Source organism: Eutrema salsugineum, unplaced genomic scaffold (assembly GCF_000478725.1).
Source record: "Eutrema salsugineum unplaced genomic scaffold, Eutsalg1_0 scaffold_14, whole genome shotgun sequence".
NCBI lineage: Eukaryota > Viridiplantae > Streptophyta > Magnoliopsida > Brassicales > Brassicaceae > Eutrema > Eutrema salsugineum.
Genome location: NW_006256877.1, coordinates 3,917,449 through 3,940,889, shown reverse-complemented (window position 1 = coordinate 3,940,889; position 23,441 = coordinate 3,917,449). Strand labels below are relative to the sequence as shown.

The 23,441-nt window shown below is 38.7% G+C and overlaps 3 protein-coding genes and 1 pseudogene across 5 annotated transcripts; 3 read left to right on the top strand and 1 right to left on the bottom strand.

The window, feature by feature from the left end:
* The first annotated feature begins 905 nt into the window (after positions 1-905).
* LOC112088367 lies at positions 906-12,072 on the top strand (annotated as a pseudogene).
* Positions 12,073-17,644: 5,572 nt separating this feature from the next.
* LOC18022503 (polyubiquitin) lies at positions 17,645-18,034 on the bottom strand. The gene has a single exon (XM_006405509.2). The coding sequence runs from the start codon at positions 18,032-18,034 to the stop codon at positions 17,645-17,647; it is 390 nt and encodes a 129-aa protein (XP_006405572.2).
* Positions 18,035-19,510: 1,476 nt separating this feature from the next.
* Positions 19,511-23,136, top strand: LOC18022502 (meiosis-specific protein ASY2). Of its 3 annotated transcripts, none has more exons than XM_024158840.1 (5): positions 19,511-19,875; positions 20,531-21,315; positions 21,545-21,676; positions 21,749-22,273; positions 22,355-23,136. In XM_024158840.1, the coding sequence occupies exons 4-5, from the start codon at positions 22,190-22,192 to the stop codon at positions 23,018-23,020; spliced, it is 750 nt and encodes a 249-aa protein (XP_024014608.1). In that variant the 5' UTR covers positions 19,511-19,875; positions 20,531-21,315; positions 21,545-21,676; positions 21,749-22,189; the 3' UTR covers positions 23,021-23,136. The 3 variants fall into 3 exon arrangements, with proteins under 3 accessions (XP_024014608.1, XP_024014607.1, XP_006405571.1); XM_024158839.1 differs by having other exon boundaries at positions 20,531-21,476; XM_006405508.2 differs by lacking the exon at positions 20,531-21,315.
* Positions 20,584-21,084, top strand: LOC112088366 (osteocalcin 2-like). The gene has a single exon (XM_024158627.1). It carries the CDS (start codon positions 20,584-20,586, stop codon positions 21,082-21,084), a length of 501 nt encoding a protein of 166 aa, XP_024014395.1.
* Positions 23,137-23,441: the final 305 nt, after the last annotated feature.

The window sequence follows — 23,441 nt, the reverse complement described above, 5'->3', positions numbered from 1 at the left end:
GTCTCTCTTATATACTTTTATATAGTCAAAACAAGAAGCTGGTAAATGGCGACGGCCTTTGAGCGGCGTCTTTTTACTCTCCCTTTTTCTCTAGAGTTCTCTTCTCCGGCAATATCCTTCCCTCTCCGGGTGACTTGTTTTTCCCCGTAGAAGGCCCCATCTTTTCTTGTTTTTCTATTTTTTTTTTCTGGTTTGTGCTTCAGCGGCGGTTTTGTGCTCTTCCTCCCAAGTTGGTGGCGGATCTGTGTTTTCTGAGAGATGCAGTGATAGCTCTGCTGTGGGTCGGCGGCGGTGGTGCCTGTACAGATCCCAGATCTGATGAGGACAAGATCGGGTGATGCTTTCTCAGGATCTGCTCCATCCTCTCTCGGCTTTGCTCTCCTTCTGGTCTTTTCAGGGTGTTCCCGGCAGCTCTCTTTGGCTGTTGTAGCAGGAGGCTGCGTTTGATGCGGTGGATAGTGTTTCAAAGCTTTAATCTCCGAGATCTCACTAGTAAGACTATCTGTTTGGAGGACGCAGATGGGTTCGTGAAAGGAGTTCTCCGGAGGCGGCTGTCTTTTGGCGATGAAGCTTCCTCGACATCTGCTTCTGGCGGTGTTTGGTGTTGCTTCCGAACGGTTCTTATTCATATTCTAAGTGTCTGCTCTTCTCTCCTGCTTTCTTTGCAAGGTTGGTGGCTCTCTCTAGATTCTAGTTTCAGGTCTTTCCGGCAACTCGTTTCTCGACGGCGGATGTGGCGGTGGCTTCTGCAGCGCCGTTTTTTTTACTTAGGGTTTCAATGTCTCCGGTTTAGTCCGGTTTATAGCTTTTTAGTTTAGTTGTTGTACTTAACCGGGCCCGTTGGGCTTTTGTAATTTTTTTAATTTTAAGTCAAGAAAGCTCTTTAAAAAAAAAAAAACTGGTAAATGGCTGAAGAAATCCACGACATCGACATTACTGTATGTTAGGGTTCTGATATCAAGTTTTTTTGGTTTTAAACTCAAAACCAACTGTCATAACATATATAAACCATGGTTTCTATATGATAATCAAATCCTGAGCTAAAGAAAATATGAATCATGAGACTACGATCGCAATGATTCTGACGAGCCGAAACGATGAACGACTCGAACCTGAACATTTAATGACTTTTATGTCAGGTTGGGTATCCAGACCCGCATGCTCCAGCCTCCAGCTCGAGGGAGGGTAATGGGATTAATTGTATCTTCATTCTTCAACAATCATATCTAATATCCCAAATGTCTAGTGATTGACGTAATTATGGACAAGTCATTGGAGTAACTACTGACTATATTGTTCCCTTTTTGTGTTGTAGATCATTTGTCTTCATGTAACATAGTTATATTGCTAACTGAATTCGTCTTTATCAGTCACTTGAGTAGGCATCTAAATTGTTGTTGTGCTATTCTTATATCTGTTAAGAACTATGTTACATACTTTTGCTATGATAAAACTAAAATATGAAAGTACGTACAATACCTAAAAAACCCTTAGAACATAGCACAAGTTAGAGTAATAAGAAACTAAAAGAAGTTTCACTGTCAATTTCATCAAACTTACTTTTAATTTTGTCTTGTTTGTTGAAAAATATGTGTATGTTAATAAATTTTATTTTATGAAAATAAATTATAAATATATATAAAAGTATAATCAGATCATCAAAAAGAAAATGAGCTATTTTTCTCAACACTCAACTTATTATTCTTTCAAAAAGATTGTTGTGGTGGTGTATGTAAATCATCCAACTCTTTCATTAAGACATTATTTATTCAACATTCTCATTATTATCAAACATAACTTATTCAAACCTAACATAACTATCTCAACACTCAACTTATTATTATTATTCCAGGGGCTAGGGCTATTGACTTTTTCGGCTTCACTAACCCTCAAGGGATCATCTGAGCAACGTTACAACGATTTGGCTATACCGTCTTTTTGGGTGAAGGCACTTAATTTTCTTCTGCTCTCTGTATCTTGTGGCAATAGGACAAGGGGGACACAAGCCGTGTGTTCAAGCGTTTGGTGCGGATCAGTTTGATTCGGAAAATCCTAAAGAGAGAATAGCTAGAGGTTCTTTTTTAATTGGTGGTTCTTGAGTTTATCCGCGGGGATAGCCTTATCGATTGTTGTGGTACTGGTGTATGTTCAAAACAATGTCAATTGGGCGCTTGGATTTGGGATTCCTTGTTTGTTCATGGTTATGGCTCTTGCTATCTTCTTGCTCGGGAGAAAAACTTACAGGTACCCAAAGGCAAACCCCAAAGAGAAGAAGAAAGCATTCGAGAGAATCGGTAGGGTTTTCGTAGCGGCATACAAGAATCGGAGACTGGATTTAGTAGCGTGTTCCGGTTTGGGCCAAGGTCAACATGAGGGTGGTCACTCTCAGATATGTGAAAGTCGGCTCGAGTAAGATTCACCAATCCCAAATTAGAGAAAAAATATTGAATGGAATTGACTCTAAAAATCAATTCTTTGGATTCCTCTAAATATCAACCAATTGCATTTCTCTAATTTATGATGCGCTCCACCAAAAACTTGAAAAATAAGCCTCCTTCAACTAAAATTTGTTCCTCTACAGAAGAACAAGAGGAAAACATTTGAAGTTTAATACTTTTCAAATATCTTTGATCTTCTAAACCTTTTTGTATGCAACTCCTCGTTTTAACTTATATGTTTTACGCAACTTCTAATTATATTTAGTTAAAAAAAGTATTTCTTGAAAATATATTTTATCTTTTAGAACTTAGATTCGTCTATGTAAATTTTTTTCCATTTTCATTTGTGAAAACTTTCTTTAATTTTTGTTTCTTATGTTATTTTTAATGAAATTTGACCAAGTGGTAAATTTAAAATGTTTACCAATTGAAAACAAAATCTCCAATTCTCTTCTAAAATTTTTTTTCTATAAAATTTATCATATTTTCTTTAATCGTTTATGGCCTCTAAAATGGTAGGAACGTCTCTGGATTAGCGCATTTTGACGTTTTTATTTTTTCTTCTGTGTGTGTGACAAAAGATTCCTAGAAAAAGCGATGCTATCAAGAGAAGAAGAAGAAGAAGGTGCAGAGCCATGTAGTGGTAGGGACGTGGAAGACGCGAAAGCTTTAGTAAGGCTTATACCGATATGAATCACAACGACAGTGAGCATGGTTCCTTACGCTCAATACTCTACTTTATTTACGAAGCAAGGCGTTACCGTGGACAGAAAAATCTTGCCTGGCTTGGAAATCCCACCGGCTTCTTTATTTTCATTTGTTGCTATATCGTGAAGGTGTTGTGCTGACTGGTTTGAGATATTGTTAGAACAGAGCATAACATAGCTGCGGAAAATAAGATATGGTATAGATGTCAAGACAGTATGAGTATGTGATTCAGATACTGAGACAGAATCAACATACAAGGTGTGACAGTTCAAAGACATGAGCGGAACTGATATGGTTGCTGAGACAGTACGTGATGCAGGTACTAGTTTAAAAAATGCAGAAGCAGCGCTTTATACATTGTGGTGAATCAAGAATATTGCAGTTGGATATATCAGCGGATGTATCAGTCGATGAGTCAGTTGATGAGTCAGTTGATGAGTTAGTCGTCGTATCAGGAGGCAAGAACTTGGTGTAGCGCAGAAGCTGATGTGGCAAGTGGCTTGCTGAGCTGGATAAAAATCACTGGAACGTATATCTAGTGTACAGATTTGGTAAGTAGATAAACTTGGGGAGCAAGTTGTATCTATCCGAATCTGTTGAAGATCCTAGGGTTTAGGATCAATATATATACCGAGAGGGCGTCTCATAAAGACTTGACGCGCCTAGGCTATTGTTGAAAGATGCACACAGGTGTGTGGCGTCGTCCCACCATACGAGACTTGTAAGTTCGTTGGTGATGGTTTGTGGAGTACAAACACATCTGCGAGTTGATGTTTGTATCGGTCGTAGCCGAGCGGTAGTCTTTGTAGAGATATCGTGTCCACAGGTTCTCCATCTAAAAAAGAGTGGTAGGCATAGTAGTGTTGGATACCACAGCAATTGTAATTGTAATCTTGTTCTAGTGGATTTGTTCTGGATTAGGTCCCGAGGATGTAGGAAAACCGAACCTCGTTAAAAATGCTGTGTGTTCTTTACTTTATGCTTTTCATATGTTCGTTATGTTTGTTATATTCGTCTCATCGAAGTATATTAGAACGCACATAGAGCTACCCATGAATATGCACTTTCAATTGGTATTAGAGCGGGACTCGATAGAGATTTATACTTATTTTCGGGTATGATCTTGGATTTGTGGCTAGTGGAGAAAATTGAAGCAGATAAGATTCTTGGCCAGTCGTGAAGGCTAAGAGACGGCGCTGGTGAGCAATGAAGATCCCGCTGTGAATCATGGTTTGACGCGGCCACTGGTTTGTTCGAGTTGATGTAGCTGTCGTGAGAAGAAAAGAAGCCCTCGGGAGAGAAGAAGGCTGTAGATTGGGCTAAATGAGGGCGATTGAAGAAGACGATGGTTTCTTACTTCGGCATGTGCTTATTGGTCCAAATTTCTTTGGAGGTTTAGTCGAGAATCATCATCAAAGAAGAATTTATTGGTTCAGGCAAAGTCAAAATCAGCTCAAGGTCGATGTAGATTGTCCCTTATCTGGACTTCAAAACCTGAAAGAAGAAGAGTTGGTGTGAGGCTCGTTGATCGTAATTGGAGTCTTGCCGGAGATCTCAGAGATTCTGCCTGAGAGGTCTTAGTTTTGGTTCTAACAGTCAAAGAAGCAAGCTTTTCCTTCTTATCATACAGAGACAAAGCTTCGTCGAAGCAAATTGCGAATCTGGGTGATTTTGAGCTAAAGATGAAGGCAATTGAAGGAGCTCTATGGATTAGAATTTCACCGTCAATTGTAAGCTCTACGGTGGTCTTGAAGAAGTTTGACGACGTGATTATAAAGAGATTTCTAAAATCTCCAGAAAAGTGATGTTGTTTCAAACTCGAAGGCAGAAGAGATCGGAAAATGCAGAGACTCCGGTTGATGTCAAGTGTTATGAAGATTATTTTGTCACTCATTATTAGAGAAGTACTCTTGCTGGATTTTGAAGTTCTGTGCTGTTTCAGAACTCAATAATGGATTACGATTTCAAAGAGAGCAGATGGGCCAATATATCCAATTATCCATCAAAGGTTCTTTTATCTTACAAAGAAACTGGGGGACTGATCATGGGAGCTAGTTTCTGTTGCAATGGAGCAATGATGCAGGGGGACTGGGGGAGTGTTACCGGTGTTTTGTTATTTCCATCGATGTGTTTGAGCTGACACACTCTCACAAAAATAAAGGAGAGCTTTCGGTTTTAAGCAGAAGAAGAGATCAGACTCAGATGGGTTGCGGCTCAATGGTGTTTATCAGAGAGAGGCTATCTCATATCTCATGAATTTTTAAATTATCTGGTTGAGCTGAGTTTTCAGAGGAAGGTGAAGTCGCCTGGGCTCGAGTTGGAGTTATGATTTCTGAAAATTTCAGACGGAGTCAGCTATTACAATGGAGGATGGTATTGAATCGGAGCTTGATGGAGATAAGCTTATAAAGATGAGTTACAAGTTTGATAAATTAGGTCGCTGTTTTGGTGTGACTCAGTGGTAATTCGTCATAGAAAAGGGAAATCGTCATATGGGTTTTATAAGGTGATCTTGATTCAAGTCATGTTACGGCAAGCAGAGAGAGTGACGGTGACTGGAACAACAAGATTCATAAAATCATGGAGGTGGAGACGTTCAGGTCTATCTGAAGCCATCACAGCTTCTCATGAGATCAAGAAGAAGATCTTCAATTTCATTGAAGATTAAGTGTTTCACCCTATTGATGCATGAAGAAGACAGAATTTCTGAAAAAAAATAGAACAGTGTGATGAAGAAGAAGAACCCATTCTTGAGATTGTGACCTGAGCATGAGTGGCGAGAGAAGATGAAGATGGTGTCACTAATATACCAAAGAGTGACAGTAAAATCCTTTTGCAACAACTCAAGAGTTTCATCACAGAGGACTGTTATGGAAAGGAAGAATTTCTGGATCAGTCTTTTCTATGCTAAGTAGGGGATTTGTTCCTTCTTAATGCAAAGGAGATTGGAGAGTCATCTGGGGGCTTGGCTGATTGGTGGAGTTTAACTTCTTAAGTGGCTATCAAGAGGTTCTTCTTTAAAAGAGAAGAAATTCGATCTTCTTTTTGGGCTTTGTTCTGTTGGTAATTCACAGAGAAGAAATCAAAGTTGAGATGAAGACTGTTTCAACAAGATTATGTTGGCTTATGTTTAAGTACATATCAGAGGATGAGTTTTTCACTAAAGTTTATCATGGATAGAAGGTGAGGATATGAAGTTTCCATGATCAAAGGAGAACTTAAAGATTTGTTGAGCTGGAGTTATAAAACTTAGTGGAAAAGGAGGAGATATATAGAGAAAAACTGACTGTGCTTAAACAAGATGACATTTGAGCCATGATATGGTTCTCTTGATGAAAGGTAGGAAATTTGAAGGAAGAAGAAGACTTTGTGGCTATTTTTGTCTCAGCCTTTTTGTGGAATTGGCTATTCCAAGGATAATTCTTCGAGAAGATTATGACGCAACGATGAGCTGAATTTAAGCGTTATGGTTCTCTAGGATTATTTGGGATTTCAAATGTGATTTTGGTGTCTCACTGAATCAAGGCTGGAGCGGAGGCGAAACAGAGTAACCTTCAATATCGTTCACAAATATTGATCTCTCTGATTACCACCATAGAGAGTCGACGTCTTAGGTGATCGAGAAGAGCAGAGGCTGGAGGTTCATGGAAAACGCTCTAGCTGTTGGGCTGATAAAGTGAGATCATGGACATCTGGGCTCAGTTACTTGTCTATGAGCCTGTGACTTGGAGGAGCACATGTTGTTACCATATAAAAAAAAAGAACCTGTATTTGAGTTATTGGAGAAGATGATTGTGTGATCAATGAAGGAGAACGGTTTCAGAATCTAAATCATATTCTCTTGGCCTGTGAATGGGATCTGATTGTCAGGACAGGACGGTGTGGATTGGAAATCTTGTTTCATATCAGCTCATCTGCGAGGGTGGAATGCATAGATCAGGAGATCAACGCGAAGATTTTCATGGAGATTTCATCAGATCAAGCTGACAAAACTAGAAAATTTAGACGAAGATGTGCAGTGTTGTAACTTGCATCTGAGGTGTTCCTACGAGTTAGAGCCATGTGATGACGAGGTGATTGTTTATTGGAACCGTGAGCTTGAGCTTAGTCCGTCAACAATGAGAATAAAAAAAAAAAGGAAGACAAAAGAGATCAGCTAGGCTAAGCTACAGAAGAATCTGGTGCGGTAATTTCAGTTTATTGGGTCTGAGGAATTAACAAGATTGTGTCGCTGATGATGAAATTTGAAGGCTTGATTTGAAAAGATGATGTTTAAATCAAGGAAGAACAGGATTCATGCCTCAGTTTTATGTTTTTCAAATTCCATGCCGCTGGAGAAGGATAGATAAGTTGCATCTGAATGAGATGGTGTTTGATTGGATTTCCTTCGTTTTTTTTTATGACGGTGTCGTAATCTGTGTTAGCTGCCATGTTACGTGTATCAAGTGTTGAGCTTCTAGTAAAAGAAACGTGTATATGAGCTCTGTTGAAACAAAATAATGATCAGGCTTGAGAAGAAATGTTGAAGCTTGCATCAGCCATGGAAAGAGCAAGAGGGTCAAGTGAAAATTTCTCTGAGATTTTACAAGGCTGAAGTAATGAAGATGTTTCTGTGAGTGGGAGCAACGATCTATATGAAGTTGATGTAAAAAGAGGTTTCTCATCAGAAACGGTTCATGGTTCCGAGTGATTTGTGCTCCAGTATCGACTCAGAGTAGTGAAAATCAGAATTGGTTCATGAGTTCTTAAATTTCAAGGCTTGGAAATGCTTGGCTGGCGTTTTGTTGGAAATCTGAGGTCAGCTCATATTCTAGAGGTCTGCAAAGTGGGTATTTGTTGAGAAATTTTCAGAACTTGAGATGGAAGCAAATTAGTTGTGTTATTTCATCATCAAAGGTATAGAAGCTATCAGGCCTGAGCTCGGAAGTGAAAGTAGACGAAACGAAAAGAGAAATCAAGAGTTCTCATGTTCACTCTGTTTTTTTTTTTGAAAAAAGAAATCAACAAAACAGAGAAGCTCTGAATATTTTGAATTCAAAGGCATCTCGAGTTGTTTGAGGAAGAGAAAGACAAGGAAGCTCGTGAGGCTATCAATTGGAGCGAGATGAAGAACTGAGAAACCAGAGATCTGAAGTTCTAGAAGTTTGTGATAGCTCAAGACTGAGTTGTTGATGAAAGCTCAAGAATCTCGGTTATTGTGAAAAGGTTATACCAAGTAAGGCAACAGTTGAAGATTTCATAGGAGCCTGAAGGAGATGTGAGATCGTTTGCAGGTGTTGCAGCTTGTGACTCGACGAAGAATTGTGCAATTATTTGAGGTAAAACTACATTATCAGTCGTTTCAATGTGAGAGAAAAGCTGTGAGATCTTGAAGGTGTCAGATGAATTACCGAAATTCTCAGAGATTCTGGTCAGAAGAGCATCAGGCTTGGGCTTGCAATCCGAGTTTGTCATTTGAGATTGATGCAGGATATGTTTTTTTTCCGGTTGAACAAGGTCCAGAATGCGGATTGAAATTCATCTAAGAAGTGCAGAAGAGTATGAAACCGAAAAAGTGAATGTATTAAGGCTGCAGTTATGTTCTGATCAACTTTGGATATGGAACAGATTGCTTTGATGAGTGTTGTGAAGCGAATGATACAGATCTGTACCACCAACTTCAGGGGACGTTTGTAGGTTCAAGGAACTGAAGATCACAAATAATTCATTAATTCTCAAGGTCAAAGCTTGGAGACAATTGTGATTCATCTGCTGCAAATCACAAAAGTCTCTTCTGATCTCAGAATAACTTCTCATGAAGAACATGTTTATGATTTTAGTTGAGAGCTCTGATAGAGTCTTAGAAGATTGAAAAAGAGTCTGAGTTTTAAGGATTTACGTTCTGGTTGTAAGAGGATAGATGCTTGAAGAAGACAACAGATGTCAAGATCTATCAAAGCGACAGTTGCAGGTTTTAGAGGAGGTTGAAAGATTACTTGAATTCAGACTGGCTGCAGTTATTGCAGAGATCACACCAGAGAACAACAGTACAAGAGAGTTTTTTTTTTGTGTACTTAGAAGATGGATTAGATCCTTGTGCTATGGTTTGCTATATCTCTGGTGGTTTGAGCTTCAGGTATATTCAAGGGTATTTAACAGAACTGTCAGGTCTTTCAGAGCAACGTTTGGAGGTTTGAAAATAGTCTGATCGAGCTGAAATTTTGTGTTAAGCCTCGTCGCACTAGTGTTCTTAGAATCAACGGTGGGATAAAGATTTCAACGGCTGATCTGAGATTTATTCATGCATTTCTGAGACAGGTCTGTAAAGAAAAAGACTGTAACAATCATGACAAGCGAGTGGATTTGGATGGCCAAACGAAGTCCTATTGAGCTGAATTTTTGCAGGAATATTCTGGACGTGTGGAAATATTTTCTGGCAAAAAGAGAGCTCATTTGGAGCTTGGATGAACGATGGTCGCTTTAATGAAGTGAAGACAGTCTTTGTAGTGGCAGCAGAGGTTTATAGCAACTCTGTGCTACAGTTTGTGTTCTACTGTCTATGTGAGTGCTCTAAAACTGCTACCATATCAGAAAGAGACTGTTCTGTGCGTACGGCAAGCTCAGATCTTGTTCCTATTGGCGACAGCAGTATCTTTTTGATGATGAGACAGCTGCTTCAAGAGTTTTGCATGTAATAGACATAAAATTCAGAAGTAAAATGCCATGCTTACATCAAGGAGATGATGTTATTCTTGAGGAGGTTCGATCTGAAGCTACTCATGGTTGCAGAGGGAGTAAAGTCTCTTTGTTGGGATTTTCGAACAAAATCTTGATCACGATCAGGCAAGGTAGTAGCAGGAGAATGTTCAGTACTTAGTAATATCTCTTGAGGATGTGTTTTTGTTGATTTTTACCTTAGTTGTGCACTCAAGCAGGGGGAGATGAGATGTAAGTCATCATGATATGTTGATATTGATATATCAAATCAGATGTCTAGATGGTTTCATATTCAATTACTTGTAGAACAGGTTGCTTGAGTATCAAACTAAGCTAAAAAGGGGGAGAATAGAGATACTAGATTTTGTTATCTAAGTATTGATATATGAGACGATGAATCTGATATGAAAAGAAGCATGGCTAAGTGTTTGACAGATCTCGGCAAGCTGATAAATATGATATTGAGGGAGAGTTTCAAGATCATCGGTGTGTATAAGAAAGCTTTCTACAACTCAGTAAACAAGGGAGAGATTGTTAGTGTAGTGTTTGACAAAGTTTAGAAAGTGGTGGATCAATCTGTGACACAACTATAAAGGAGGGAACGATTTAATACATCAGGTGATGTGGTATTGGTTGTGTGCTTGATATCTACAACTCAGTCATCAAGGGAGAGATTGAAGGTGTTGTGCTGACTGGTTTGAGATATTGTTAGGACAGAGCATAACATAGCTGCGGAAAATAAGATATGGTATAGATGCCAAGACAGTATGAGTATGTGATTCAGATACTGAGACAGAATCAACATACAAGGTGTGACAGTTCAAAGACATGGGCGGAACTGATATGGTTGCTGAGACAGTACGTGATGCAGGTACTAGTTTAGAAAATGCAGAAGCAGCGCTTTATACTAGTGATGATCAGTGATCAACACATGATGGATATACATTGTGGTGAATCAAGAATATTGCAGTTGGATATATCAGCGGATGTATCAGTCGATGAGTCAGTTGATGAGTCAGTTGATGAGTTAGTCGTCGTATCAGGAGGCAAGAACTTGGCGTGGCGCAGAAGCTGATGTGGCAAGTGGCTTGCTGAGCTGGATAAAAATCACTGGAACGTATATCTAGTGTACAGATTTGGTAAGTAGATAAACTTGGGGAGCAAGTTGTATCTATCCGAATCTGTTGAAGATCCTAGGGTTTATGATCAATATATATACCGAGAGGGCGTCTCATAAAGACTTGACATGCCTAGGGTATTGTTGAAAGATGCACACAGGTGTGTGGCGTCGTCCCACCATACGAAACTTGTAAGTTCGTTGGTGATGGTTTGTGGAGTACAAACACATCTGCGAGTTGATGTTTGTATCAGTCGTAGCCGAGCGGTAGTCTTTGTTGAGATATCGTGTCCACAGGTTCTCCATCTAGAAAAGAGTGGTAGGCATAATAGTGTTGGATACCACAGCAATTGTAATTGGAATCTTGTTCTAGTGGATTTGTTCTGGACTAGGTCCCGAGGATGTAGGGAAACCGAACCTTGTTAAAAATGCTGTGTGTTTTTTACTTTATGTTTGTCATATGTTCGTTATGTTCGTTATGTTCGTCTCATCGAAGTATATTAGAACGCACATAGAGCTAGCCATGAATATGCACTTTCATATCGGTTCTCGTCTCAGTTCCGTTCTATGAGCGTGTGTTCCTTCCAATAGCCAGATTGATTACCAAAAACCCTTTTGGGATCACAATGCTCCGGAGAATAGGAGCCGGAATGGTGCTCTCGAGCCTCAATATGTTGCTCGCTGCATTGGTAGAAGCCAAACGGTTGCAAATCGCCAAGGAACATGGGCTCATAGACAAGCCAGACGCAACCGTTCCAATGTCCATATGGTGGTTCGTCCCTCAGTATATGTTACTTGGGATGATTGATGTGTTCTCTCTGGTAGGTGCACAAGAATTCTTCTACGACCAGGTCCCTACAGAGCTGAGAAGTATTGGTCTCGCGTTTTCTTTGAGTGCGATGGGTCTTTCCAACTTCTTGAGCGGACTTCTCATCACTTTGATTGATTGGGATTACCGGAAGAGATGGCAGAGACAGCTGTTTCAGCACAAACCTGAACCGAGCTCATGTCGATTTCTTTTACTTGTTGCTCGCTGCGTTTACCGCCATTTCTTTCTTTGCGTTCTTGTTCATTTCCAGGTTGTATGTGTATCGTCGGGTAGACCAGCTCTGACGATTCAATTAAAAGACAAGTTACTTCTGTTTGACTTTCATATCATATTTGTGTTTCCAACTTTGTAAGTTACCGTGTTTATAATTTGTTTTGTTTTGTTGCGTGTTCACAACATTCTTCATTTAATAATAATAATAATAATAATAATAATAATAATAATAATAATAATAATAATAATAATAATAATAATAATAATAGAATTAACAATAATAATAATAATAATAATAATAATAATAATAATAATAATAATAATAATAATTGAATTGGTACGTTAGCGTTTTAAATAATTTTGAAATATCTAATCACCATCTTTGAGTGCGTGTTTTACAATTCGTATGTTGCTAGTGCATCTGAATCCTCCTTGACAGGAACTAAAAGATGGGTTAAATATAGAGGTGACCTAATCCTACTACAAAAAAAATCTAAATTAGTTTAGATATATATATTTTATTCAAAAACCTATTTAGATAAAAAATATCTATCTTATATTATATAAAGATAGATGCACTCAATATGAAATTTAAGAATAATCATTACAAATCTCCCATTTTTACCAATATTTTCGATTTCTAATTGGTTATTTTCCAACAATTTTATGCTAAATTTTCATTGGACTGCTGCTTGTTTTGTAATTTAAATTGAAAAAAGAATAACGAAAATTTACAACCATATATCTTAACAAAATAAATAACTCGGCTCAGTCCATATTCTTTACTGGCTCCCGGTTATTACAACATTATTAAACACGAGTAAATTAAAATAGCACTATCATTCCAATCCATATAGACATATATATTAACATTAAACACGAGTACATTAAAAAAGCAACATTACACCGATCCATATATATATAACATGGTAACATATATCTGTCATAAGCAAAGTTTTATAACTTAGTTATGGAAATACAAAGTCGAAATTTTTAAAAAGAATTTCAACATGGTTCTCATATTTATATCATTTCTTATTGCGCTGCCTCTGGTCTCTGAAGTGGCCTCCCGGGTTGTCTTCGAAAGACGCCCTACGAATCATCTTCCCATTCCCACCAGGAGCCTTCATCATCTTCTCTTTCGAATTGCTCTCTTCCGATTCGGAGCTCATCCACGAGAGTAGACTCACGGCGGCTCCAATGGCTCCAACCACGACTATGACTTTTGCTGCGGTGTCGTAAAATGTCGAATTCTCATCTTTGTTTTCCTTTCTGTTCATATTGATATGATCACTAATCTTTAAACTTATTCTACTTTTATTTTATTCTTGTGTGTTTTGATTTGTTGAGTTGAAAGAGGGGATTCATGACTGAGTTATATAGAGTGGCAAATGTGATGCTAACAAGTAACATTATTTAATTAGTCTACCTTGGCCCTTCGGGGTAATAAAGACTATAACTAATCAAATATAATATCAGTGGGCATTGTGGAATATAGTAGTCTCTTTAAATAACTAAAGGGGGATCAAACAGTTTAAAGCATTTGTTCAATTATTATTTCCAAAATGAATGAATTTTATACTATGTTCAGAGTTATCTTCTGGCTTAAGATATGAATTTTCTTCTTCTCACTTAAGATACGGATTCTCTTTTTTGTATTCTTTTTTCCTGACTCTTTAGGTTTCCTTTGATAACCAATATCCACGTTTGATAAACGAATGATTTTCAATATTATTGAATATAGTCAAGTCTTTATAAATAACTAAAGAGTAAATTGATTGAAACATGAGAACACACTAAACCAATAGTAAATAGTGTTGGAGAAGGTGAAGGAGAACGAAGAAGATAAGTCGTAAAAGTTTGTTATTCTCCTTAATTGTTACAATAAAGCTCTCTTATATAGTGAGAGTGTAACTAAACCAAATACAATAACCAATATAAACCAAAATAAACCAGAGATATACAATCTCTGATACTCCCCCTCAAGATGGAAGGGACTTTCATCTTGGACTTGAGAATTCCATGGAAATTGGAGGGGCTTGGAACTGAAGTCACACTGCACTTCTGGTGGTCTCGGTGATGAGCCATAGAGGATTTCAATCCATGTGCAAAATTGACTAGAAATAGCCACAACCATAAATTTAAAAAAATCACAAAACAATTCTGTCTTTGTATAAAAACCTTAGATGCGGCTGTAGCAGACTCTGTCACCAGCAACTCAAGTGTTGCACACAAGGCAAACACCAACTCACGGTGAATATTTGTACTGCTACATCCAAGCATAACGAAGAGAAAGCACTTCAACCAGAGAGACATCTTTTATTCAAAGCATAATCCCTTTCCAGCAAAAACACAATCAACTTCATGAATCAAAGTAGCCAATCCAGGCCAGATCTCCCTCTGTCTTGAAACACAACTTTGTGATCCAAATATGACATGTAGATCTGACCATTTTGAGGTAAGACCATTCATCTTCTTCAAACATGATAGTATCATAACCTCCATACCAACAGTGAATGGAGATAATTGTTCCATTTGTCTCATATGTGCTGAAACATATGATTGAAACTGAAATAAAATCTCAAGTACTGGAGAACTCCATTCCATTCGCCTCATCTGTGCTTCAACACAAGAGTGAAACGGAAGTAATCTCTCAATTAATGAAGACCTCTGTTCTATTAATGAAGACCCCTGTTCCATTCGCCTCAAATGTGCTTCAACACAAGAGTGAAACTGAAGTAATCTCTCAATAACCAAGATCAATAACGCCTCAAAACGGCAAGCTTCTGACTTGACAAAGAGGCTTGAATGCTGAACTAGAGCAGCAATTAGAGTGGCAGAAAGGCCATCAAATGAATCATCATCAAGAGGATCTATCACTTGCAATCCTCCAAAGTTCATGAATATCTTCACATCGATGTCACAAACCAGCGAATCCAAGTAAAGAAAGCCATAGTAATTAGCTTCACAGAGGTCTAAGTTGCTTATATCAATAGCAAACTTAAGATTCTCCCCCTGTCTAGAAAAATCTTGATCTTGAAAGCCATCTGCCGAATCTATACAGAGTGCATGAACAACACCACAGTATACAGTAGATGACTCAACAAAGAATCTGAATTTTGTGAACTTGCAGAGGTCACAAAGGAGAATCAAGCAATCCTTGTTGCATTCTCTTAAAACCAGCTGCACATATGTTCTGAATGTGAAGACTAAATGTTGTAGCAACAGTACTAACCATCCGTCATCAATTCCATATTCTAGATTTTGTTGAAAGCTTTCTAACCAAATTTCCATTTCTCTAGCAACACATCTACATTCCGATAATCTCCATATCGCAACATCATCATCAACAGAAAGATATCCAGAAGTTATATGCTTAGAGAAAGAATTTAGAAACCACATACACGCCACAGTAGATCGTAAATCCGGTGGCCGTGGAAGAGATCCGTATAGAAAATCCAAATCTGTCATCAATTTCAACCATGGATTTTATCCAAATAGATTGGCATCGACAACAATCTCTCTCGGTGAAGCAATACGCTCAAAAAGGCCAGGATACAACGAATAGAAATCCATCACAGAAGCAATCACAGATCAAACGATATCAAACACACCGTGATGAATCGAAGCAACACTTGGATCGACTGAATTTCAGGAAAACAAACTCAACAAAGGAGCTGATTAAAGTCGAAGATATACCTTCACGAATGAAAGAATTCCGAACAGATCGGCGGAGCAATCATGAGCTGAAACTTGGAAAAATCCAAGCACAATTCGGCAAAATAACCGAAGAAAATGATTGAAATCGAATCAATCAGGAGAAACAATCTGGAATAAGGCTGAACTGCCAACAATCTCATACAAAATCGAGCTCAATACGGCGGAATAACTGAGAGCAAGACAAAATCAACGATCGACGAGAAATCAAGGTCAAAGAACGGAAGAATGAAGCAGAATCGAGTGGGATTTTTGATTCTCACTGCTCTGATACCATGTTAGTGTTGGAGAAGGTGAAGGAGAACGAAGAAGATAAGTCGTAAAAGTTTGTTATTCTCCTTAATCTGATTGTTACAATAAAGCTCTCTTATATAGTGAGAGTGTAACTAAACCAAATACAATAACCAATATAAACCAAATAAACCAGAGATATACAATCTCTGATAGAATGATTTTCAATATTGTTGAATATAGTCAAGTCTCTATAAATAACTAAAGAGTAAATTGATTGCAACATGAGAACACACTATACATAATATACATAATATACATAATATCGTGTGTATAGAGTTCTTCTTGATGAAGAGAAATGGGCCGATGAATATTAGAACATTAAACAAAAGTAAAATAGCGGTTACTGTTATACCGATCCATAACACTTAAGTACGTGACATATCTATCACATGCAACATATTCTTATTTAGTCTTATATAATACAAAGTCGGAAATATTAATTCTGCAGCCTGCATACATATTCATTTCTTACCATGGAGATCCTTGAAGTAGCCTTTCGGGTTGCTTTCGAAAGTCTTCATGGGTATATAACCATCTTTCCCAGGAGCTTTCATCATCTTGTCTTTCGATCCTGAGCCAATCCATGAGAGTAGACCCGCGACTGCACCAACGGCTCCAGCGATGCCTATGACTGTGGTTGCAGTATCATAAAATTTCGACTTCTCATCTTTGTTCTCCTTTGTCTCGTTTCTGTTCATTTTGATCTAGAAAAGAAAAAAAAAGGATTCAACTCTTCTCTCACTTTTGTCTTTACTGTATTGACTTAGAGGGATTCACATGTGGTTTATATAGTTACAATTTTGGAAATGTAAGTATATATATTAGTATAATCGTATTCATTGCAAAAATACCAGAAAAGTCTCTAAGTAACTAATGTAATTTCAGTGGGAATTGTGTATAATGACCTCAATTCAAAGCATTTACTCCATCTTTATTTCCAAAAAAATGAAATTTTACTGGTAAACATGCATTGGTCAAAACATGTACTGGTGGACTACAAAGGTGCACTGAATCTTCTTGCACAATAAATGACACCGTTCGTTGTCGCCAATCAGGGCACGTACGTGACACCAAATTATCAAAAACTTGTATGTTGCTGATATCGCATAAAACGCAGCGTTTTAGTTTCATACCTTTAGACAGATGATTTGGACGGTCATTTTAACTGGCGTTTGTCTAGTAATGGCCAGATGATTCTTCCCATCAAATAACAAACATGAGAAAAGCCGTCTATTACTATACAAAATCCAAATCCATTTGTTAACATTTTAGAATTGGTCCAATTCTTTCTTGAAAGTTTTTGGATTTAGCCAAACCTTTATAAATATTTTTTTGTTGATTACTTAATTTAAAGTTTCAATAAAATAAAATATGAGAATCATGGATGGAGATGCTCAGTGCTCTAATACTCCAACCCATATAGAAATTACTTTCTTATACTGCAAACAACATATAACCAGATTCAAATTAAAGTAATATTAACAAAAAGGATATAAACAGTTCAATGCATTTTCTTGATTATTATTTCCAAAACGAATGAAACATCTACTTGGCATTGGAAACCCACCACCAAGTTTATTAGGAAAGATGCATAGAAAACTTTGGAAAACAAAAAGAAACATTATAGCAACCTCAACGACGTGGTAACAGGACAAGTGTCGAATCCTTCTTGATTCTGTAGTCAGCTAGGGTGCGTCTGTTTTCAAGCTCCTTACCTTGAAAGATCAGCATAAATGCCTTCGGATCCACTAATATTGGGGCCCATTCACCATGACGGATCTTGGCCATGACGTCTTCAATGGTCTCCGTCCTCTCAACCATAAAGTTGAATGTTCCCAGCTCAAAGGTTGATACATAAATCTGCATGGATGCCTTTGGATCCGAATCCAGATCCTGTTCTGTACCGAGACGAAGAACCAACTGACGGGTTGGTCCATGGATCTTTAGGTCGATTGTGTTGGAGCTATCGTCAACCTCTAGGTTTATGTTTTTTCCATTCACAGTCGTGATAGAAATCTCCATTTTCGAGTCCTCTACTTCCTGACCCTTGTGGTTTCTTTTTATAACCAATCCATGTTTTAATAAACGAATGAATTTTAATAAGAGTAAAGTCTAAAGGGAGTTAAAAAAATAAGTTTAAAGCATTCTCTTCTATTTTTATTTCGAAAAATGTATGATTTTTATATGTTGTACATGTACTATACTAGGCTAAAGTCGCTTTCTCTTGTCTATCGTTCAGCTTTGTTTATATATGATGTTAAAAACAAAGATGTTTTCTTAGTATATGTTAAGAGGTTAAGATTGTACCTTTTTCAGTGGGTAACGATTCATCAAAAACATATAAATCTCAATATAGGGGCAGGACTTGTTTAAAAGCAGCATAATTAATACGGAGATAACCTTGAATCATTGAATGTAACTCTCTCTCTTGTCTATTGTTCAGAAGTATCTTATGGCTTAATGCTTTGTTTATATATAATGTTAATAACAAAGATGTTTTCTTAGTATATGTTAAGATTACCTTTTTCAGTGGATAACGATTCATCAAAAACAAAACCTTGAATCATTAATTGAATGTAACTCTCTTTTTTTTTTACACACTTGGCTACATAAAGGAGCAACATAATATATAATTAAATTATTTTTCTATAATTTTAAAATTAAAATATAAAATTTAATAATATAATATACTTACTGATGAAGTCTACATAGCATATTTTCCTAATATATTCAGACTTTGCAGGGTTATAATTGTAATAAGTACATCTGTTGATATATATACCACACAAAGAGGTAAAACAGTAATATTCAAATCAATAGTGTCGTTTTATTAAGAAGATAGCTCGAAAAAATACAACTTGAAATAAGATCGTCGTGGTTTTGACGATCTCGTTAACAAAGGGAGAACTCGAAATAAAATGTCAATTCTTTTGAAATCTCTCTTTGCTCTCGGTTTTTTTGCGGATACCTCGAATGAATGAAATTCTCCTCTATTTATGCGAATCCTAAGGCGGTTTGAGAAGAATTTTCTTTTTTTTTAAGGCCCATTTAGGTCTCCTCAAAACTCACCGATATTTCCGGAAATCCTCTGTAAAATTTGGAAAGATCAGCCAACTTTGTGAAACTGAACTTTAATGGTCATTCTAGAAAGTCTTATGTCGATCCACCCAATTTAACCTCGATACCAATCTTTGTAAACCGATATTTTTCTGGACCGGCCCATCCAATATACTATTTCCTTGAATATAATTTAATGGGAAAAACCTCTTATCGTTCTGATCTTGTGCCACTTGGCGTTATTTCCATCTTTAAATTGTTTTCTTGTATGGATTCTAATTAATACAGACTTTCTGACGGACCTCAATTTTCTATAAGTATCCCTTGTTCCTTTCATTTCTTCACTTCTTCTCTACCACATAAGGTATAAGTTTCCTCCTCTCTCTAATTTTTTTTCTGACGTTTAGTTTTTTTATTTCTTGGGCTGGGTCGCATTTGTTCTCGCCAAGGCCCATTTAGGTCTCCTCAAAACTCACCGACGTCCTTTAATCCTCTTTAATTATGCCCAGCAGAGCCTTCCTCTTTAGCCTTTACTATATTATTATTTCTGTAGAATGTCGACTTCTTTAATTTTGTCGACCTTTAATTACGCCGAGATGCCCTTATTTTTTTCTTCGTTCGAACCATCTCTAATTATTTGGTGGAACTGAATCGGACTGGAGACCCACCAGAGCCTTATCTCTTTTGCCATCGTTGACGTCATCTTCTTCAAGTTCGACAATTACAAGCCGTCTACTTGTTTTGATTTCGAGACCTCCTGAGACGCCGATCTTCTTGCTATTGAAGTACCATCCGCCGACCTGGTGGTAAGTGTTTCATTCTCCAATTTCAAAGTCCCTTTATTAGTGCGGAACTTTTATTTCTGATCTGGTTTGTTTAATTAGTAGAAATTCTATAGCTTGCGCCGATGTCAAATTTTTGAGCTGCTTTTGGTTTCGACGAACTCTTTTTAAATCCACATCGAGCTTCGTCAAAATCCAGGCTTGAGTTTTGGACAATACCTTCATTGAAGTATTCAATTTTTTGATCCATTTCTTTATTCAACTAAGTTCATATTCGACCTCCCAAGCTTAATTAAATCACCAGGACCTGTTTTTGCTGACTTGCTTGTCGTTTGAAGCAGACCTTCGGGACTTTCTTCTTCCTTGACCGATGTTATTTGCTTGATAATTTCTCCAAGGCTTTTTCGATTTATCAATGTCAAACTCCCTTACCATCTGCGACTAACTTTATTCTGAACTCCTTTTTTGAAATAAAAATGCCGATCTTCTTTTCCATGTACTTGCTTGTTCGAAATTATTTACATTTGCCTTCCATTTTGCTAAGTGACGTTTTCAAAATTTATTTTCCGTCACCAATTTAAGGTCTCCATTTCCTTGATGACCTCATTTCTATTTATGCCGAATCTCCGTCTGCCGAGATCTTTTTAATTCTTGACACTTCCTCCTCTTTTCGCTTTAGGCTCGAGTTGAATTTGGAGGGATTCCACCTGTCGATTTGCTTCATTCTTCGATATGTCTCCAAGCTTATCTCATCCCACCAGTTCTTCCAGTTTGTCAGATCGCACTAGCTCTTCCAGCTCGTCCGATTCTTCGCCGAGCCAGAATGATCCTAAAGGAAAACGAGTGGCTTCTCCTGCCCCGGATCCATCTGGTTCGTCGTCCTCGTCTAGCTCCTCTTCGACATCTGAGGAGGTTGGTCCATCTCAGCTTAATAACGAGATTGGATCGGGTCAGGTTACTGATGACCTCGAGGAAGCGCATAATGTCGAAGTAGGTCGGTCTGGCGAAACACAGAGCAATGGAGAAGTTCAGCTGGATGGGGTTGGTCTTGACGGAGCTCATCACGAGGTTGTCCTTGGCATTCCTGCGATTCGTCGCAAAATTGTTACTCCGGCGTCGGTCGAAGCCTCCTGTTCTGATAGTAAGACCATCACATTAGCGTTAAGGCAGGCTGGGCCTCATTCGGGAATCAAAGTTAAGAAACCAAAATCAGCGACCATGGGATGCTCCTGAGGGTTACATATGCGTCTACGAGGACTTTTTCCGAACTTGCGGACTTCGCTTTCCGATTCCAAGTCGTTTGATTGAGTATTGTAATCGTCGAGGAGCTGCCTTGTCTCAGTTGATGCCAGCTTCTGTTACTAACTTCGTCGGAATCCAGACTCTTGGGTCAGATATTTGCTTTGAAGTCACAATTTCGGCTTTTGAAGACTTGTCTCAAATGAAGAAGAACAAGAAACCATGGTACTTCTCCGTCTGTTCGAAGGCGGGCTTTGACCTTGTTACTGGACCTAAGTGTAGCAAGTATAGTGGTTGGAAATCGAAATACTTCTATCTTCGAGTTGACTCTTCATCCTTTGAGAACCCTCTCATGCGTTTCCAAACTAACTGGATGACTCCTATTGGTATTTAGTTATTTTATTGTCCTGTTTTGTACCTTTATATTGTTCGCTAACCTTTGTATCTTTTGCAGGTTACCATCCTTTGAGCTGTATTAGCCATTCTGGTATTACGCCAACAGTTGTCGCACGTTTTAGCGCGGCGGGAAGGAAACGTTGGCCCTCTGCTTACAGGGATTTGTTAGCCCGTCGGGAGAAACGTTGTGGTGAGTCTTCTTTTCTTTTTCATTTATTAGGTCAGTTTACTATGTCCGAACTAACTTTTGGAGGATGTGCAGCCCAAAAAGCAGTCCGTAGGCCAAAATCTTGCAAGCCCCCCAAACCCCGCAAACCCTGCAGAACTCGCAGGAAAATGAATCTCGATGACATTCCTGACCTTTTCGCAATGGAGCCGACCGAAACTCCCATCGATGGTCCCATTGAATCCCTCATTCCGACAGGATCTCTGGATCCAACCGATGCTTTCGGCTCCCGCGTAGACCCAGTTACTGAGAACGTTGGAACGATGCTCTCAGCGCCCGCGCAAACACAATATCCGAAGAGAACGAAGAAATCGAAGAAAGCTAACTTTGTCCAAGAAGAGTGACAACACTATAGCTGCTGGGGCCAATGTGGGAGAGATCAAAAGCGGTCCAGTTGACCGTCCTACTCTCGAGGTCTCAAAGAAGAGGCCATCTCAGAGCAACGAAACCGGAGATCTCCTACATTCTGGTCCTGCTATGAAGAGGGTACGGAAATTTCCCCCGCCGAACGCCTTCTTTTTCTCGGACAAATACAAAAAAGTTTCTCAGTTGTCCGCCGACGTAAGTTTAATTCTCCTCTTTTTTTAATACTTGATTTTTTTTTTATTCTTCTTTTCATTAATATATTGTTGTTGGTTTCAGCTTACTGCTCAGACGGACGAGCTTATTGCCGAGTATGATCATGCCTTGTGCAAAGTGAAGCGAGAGGCGTCCAAATACAAGGAGCATGTTGCTGACCTGCAGGGGATCGTTGATGCTGAGGCGGAGAAGAGCGCGGAAGCTTCAAAGACAATCGCCGAACTGCAGGCTGAGATTGCTGATCTCAAAGGAAAAAATGTCGAACTTAATGCCGACCGAGATTTTCTGTCAAAGGAGTTGAAGAAGGAGCAAACATGGTTAAGGGGGGCTCGGAATAGGGCGCTTCGAGGGTGGAAAGCAACAACCGAGAAGTGTCAGGTTCGGGTTGAGAAGGCGAACAAGTATCGTTCGGAGGTTGATGCACAGAGGATACCGTTTCTCGAGATTAACCAACTCACCGGGATACTCAGTTTCTGCGAGCGTTACGCCCTGAAAGGCGATGCTGTTTCTCCATCTGTCATTGATGAGCTCGAGAGGCGCAAGGCGGACAGCGAGGCTAGGTTCAAGGCGCTTCCTGTGACTGAACTCGAGCCCGACGACACCCGTGTTACGCCTTTTCGCGATGACCTCTACCCGGATATTGATCAGGTTGTTGGTTTTGAGGTTCCCGCAGGTCTAGACATGTTTGGGTCCAACTCTAAGACGATATCGGATAGGGCGAGCTTCTGACTTGGGGAGCCGAGGTTCGAGCTGACCTTGTTTCAGTTTTTCTATCTCTTTTGTTAGACTATTTTTTTGATGTTGTACACATTGCCTGAGGAGGCTTTTAAACCTTGACTTGCTTGCCCGGGTGTGCTTTTGACATGCTAGTTTATGAGGTCGGATTATTTCTAAAATCTTGTGCTTTTCGTTAATTTTGATATTGCGTTGTACATGGGAATTCGAGCTTGCGAGTTCGATTTAATGATTTCGAACTAGGTGGTGTTGAGAACTTTGTTTATATTTAGCGAGTGTTTAGAACTCGGCTTACAGTACGAATATGAGGAGTTCGGCTTAATTTTTGCGAGTTAAATAAACTCAGCTTGAAACCCTAGGGAGGTCTCTCGTGTTGGAAGGACGGAGTTCGTAAGAAATGTTCCCTTGTAAGCAC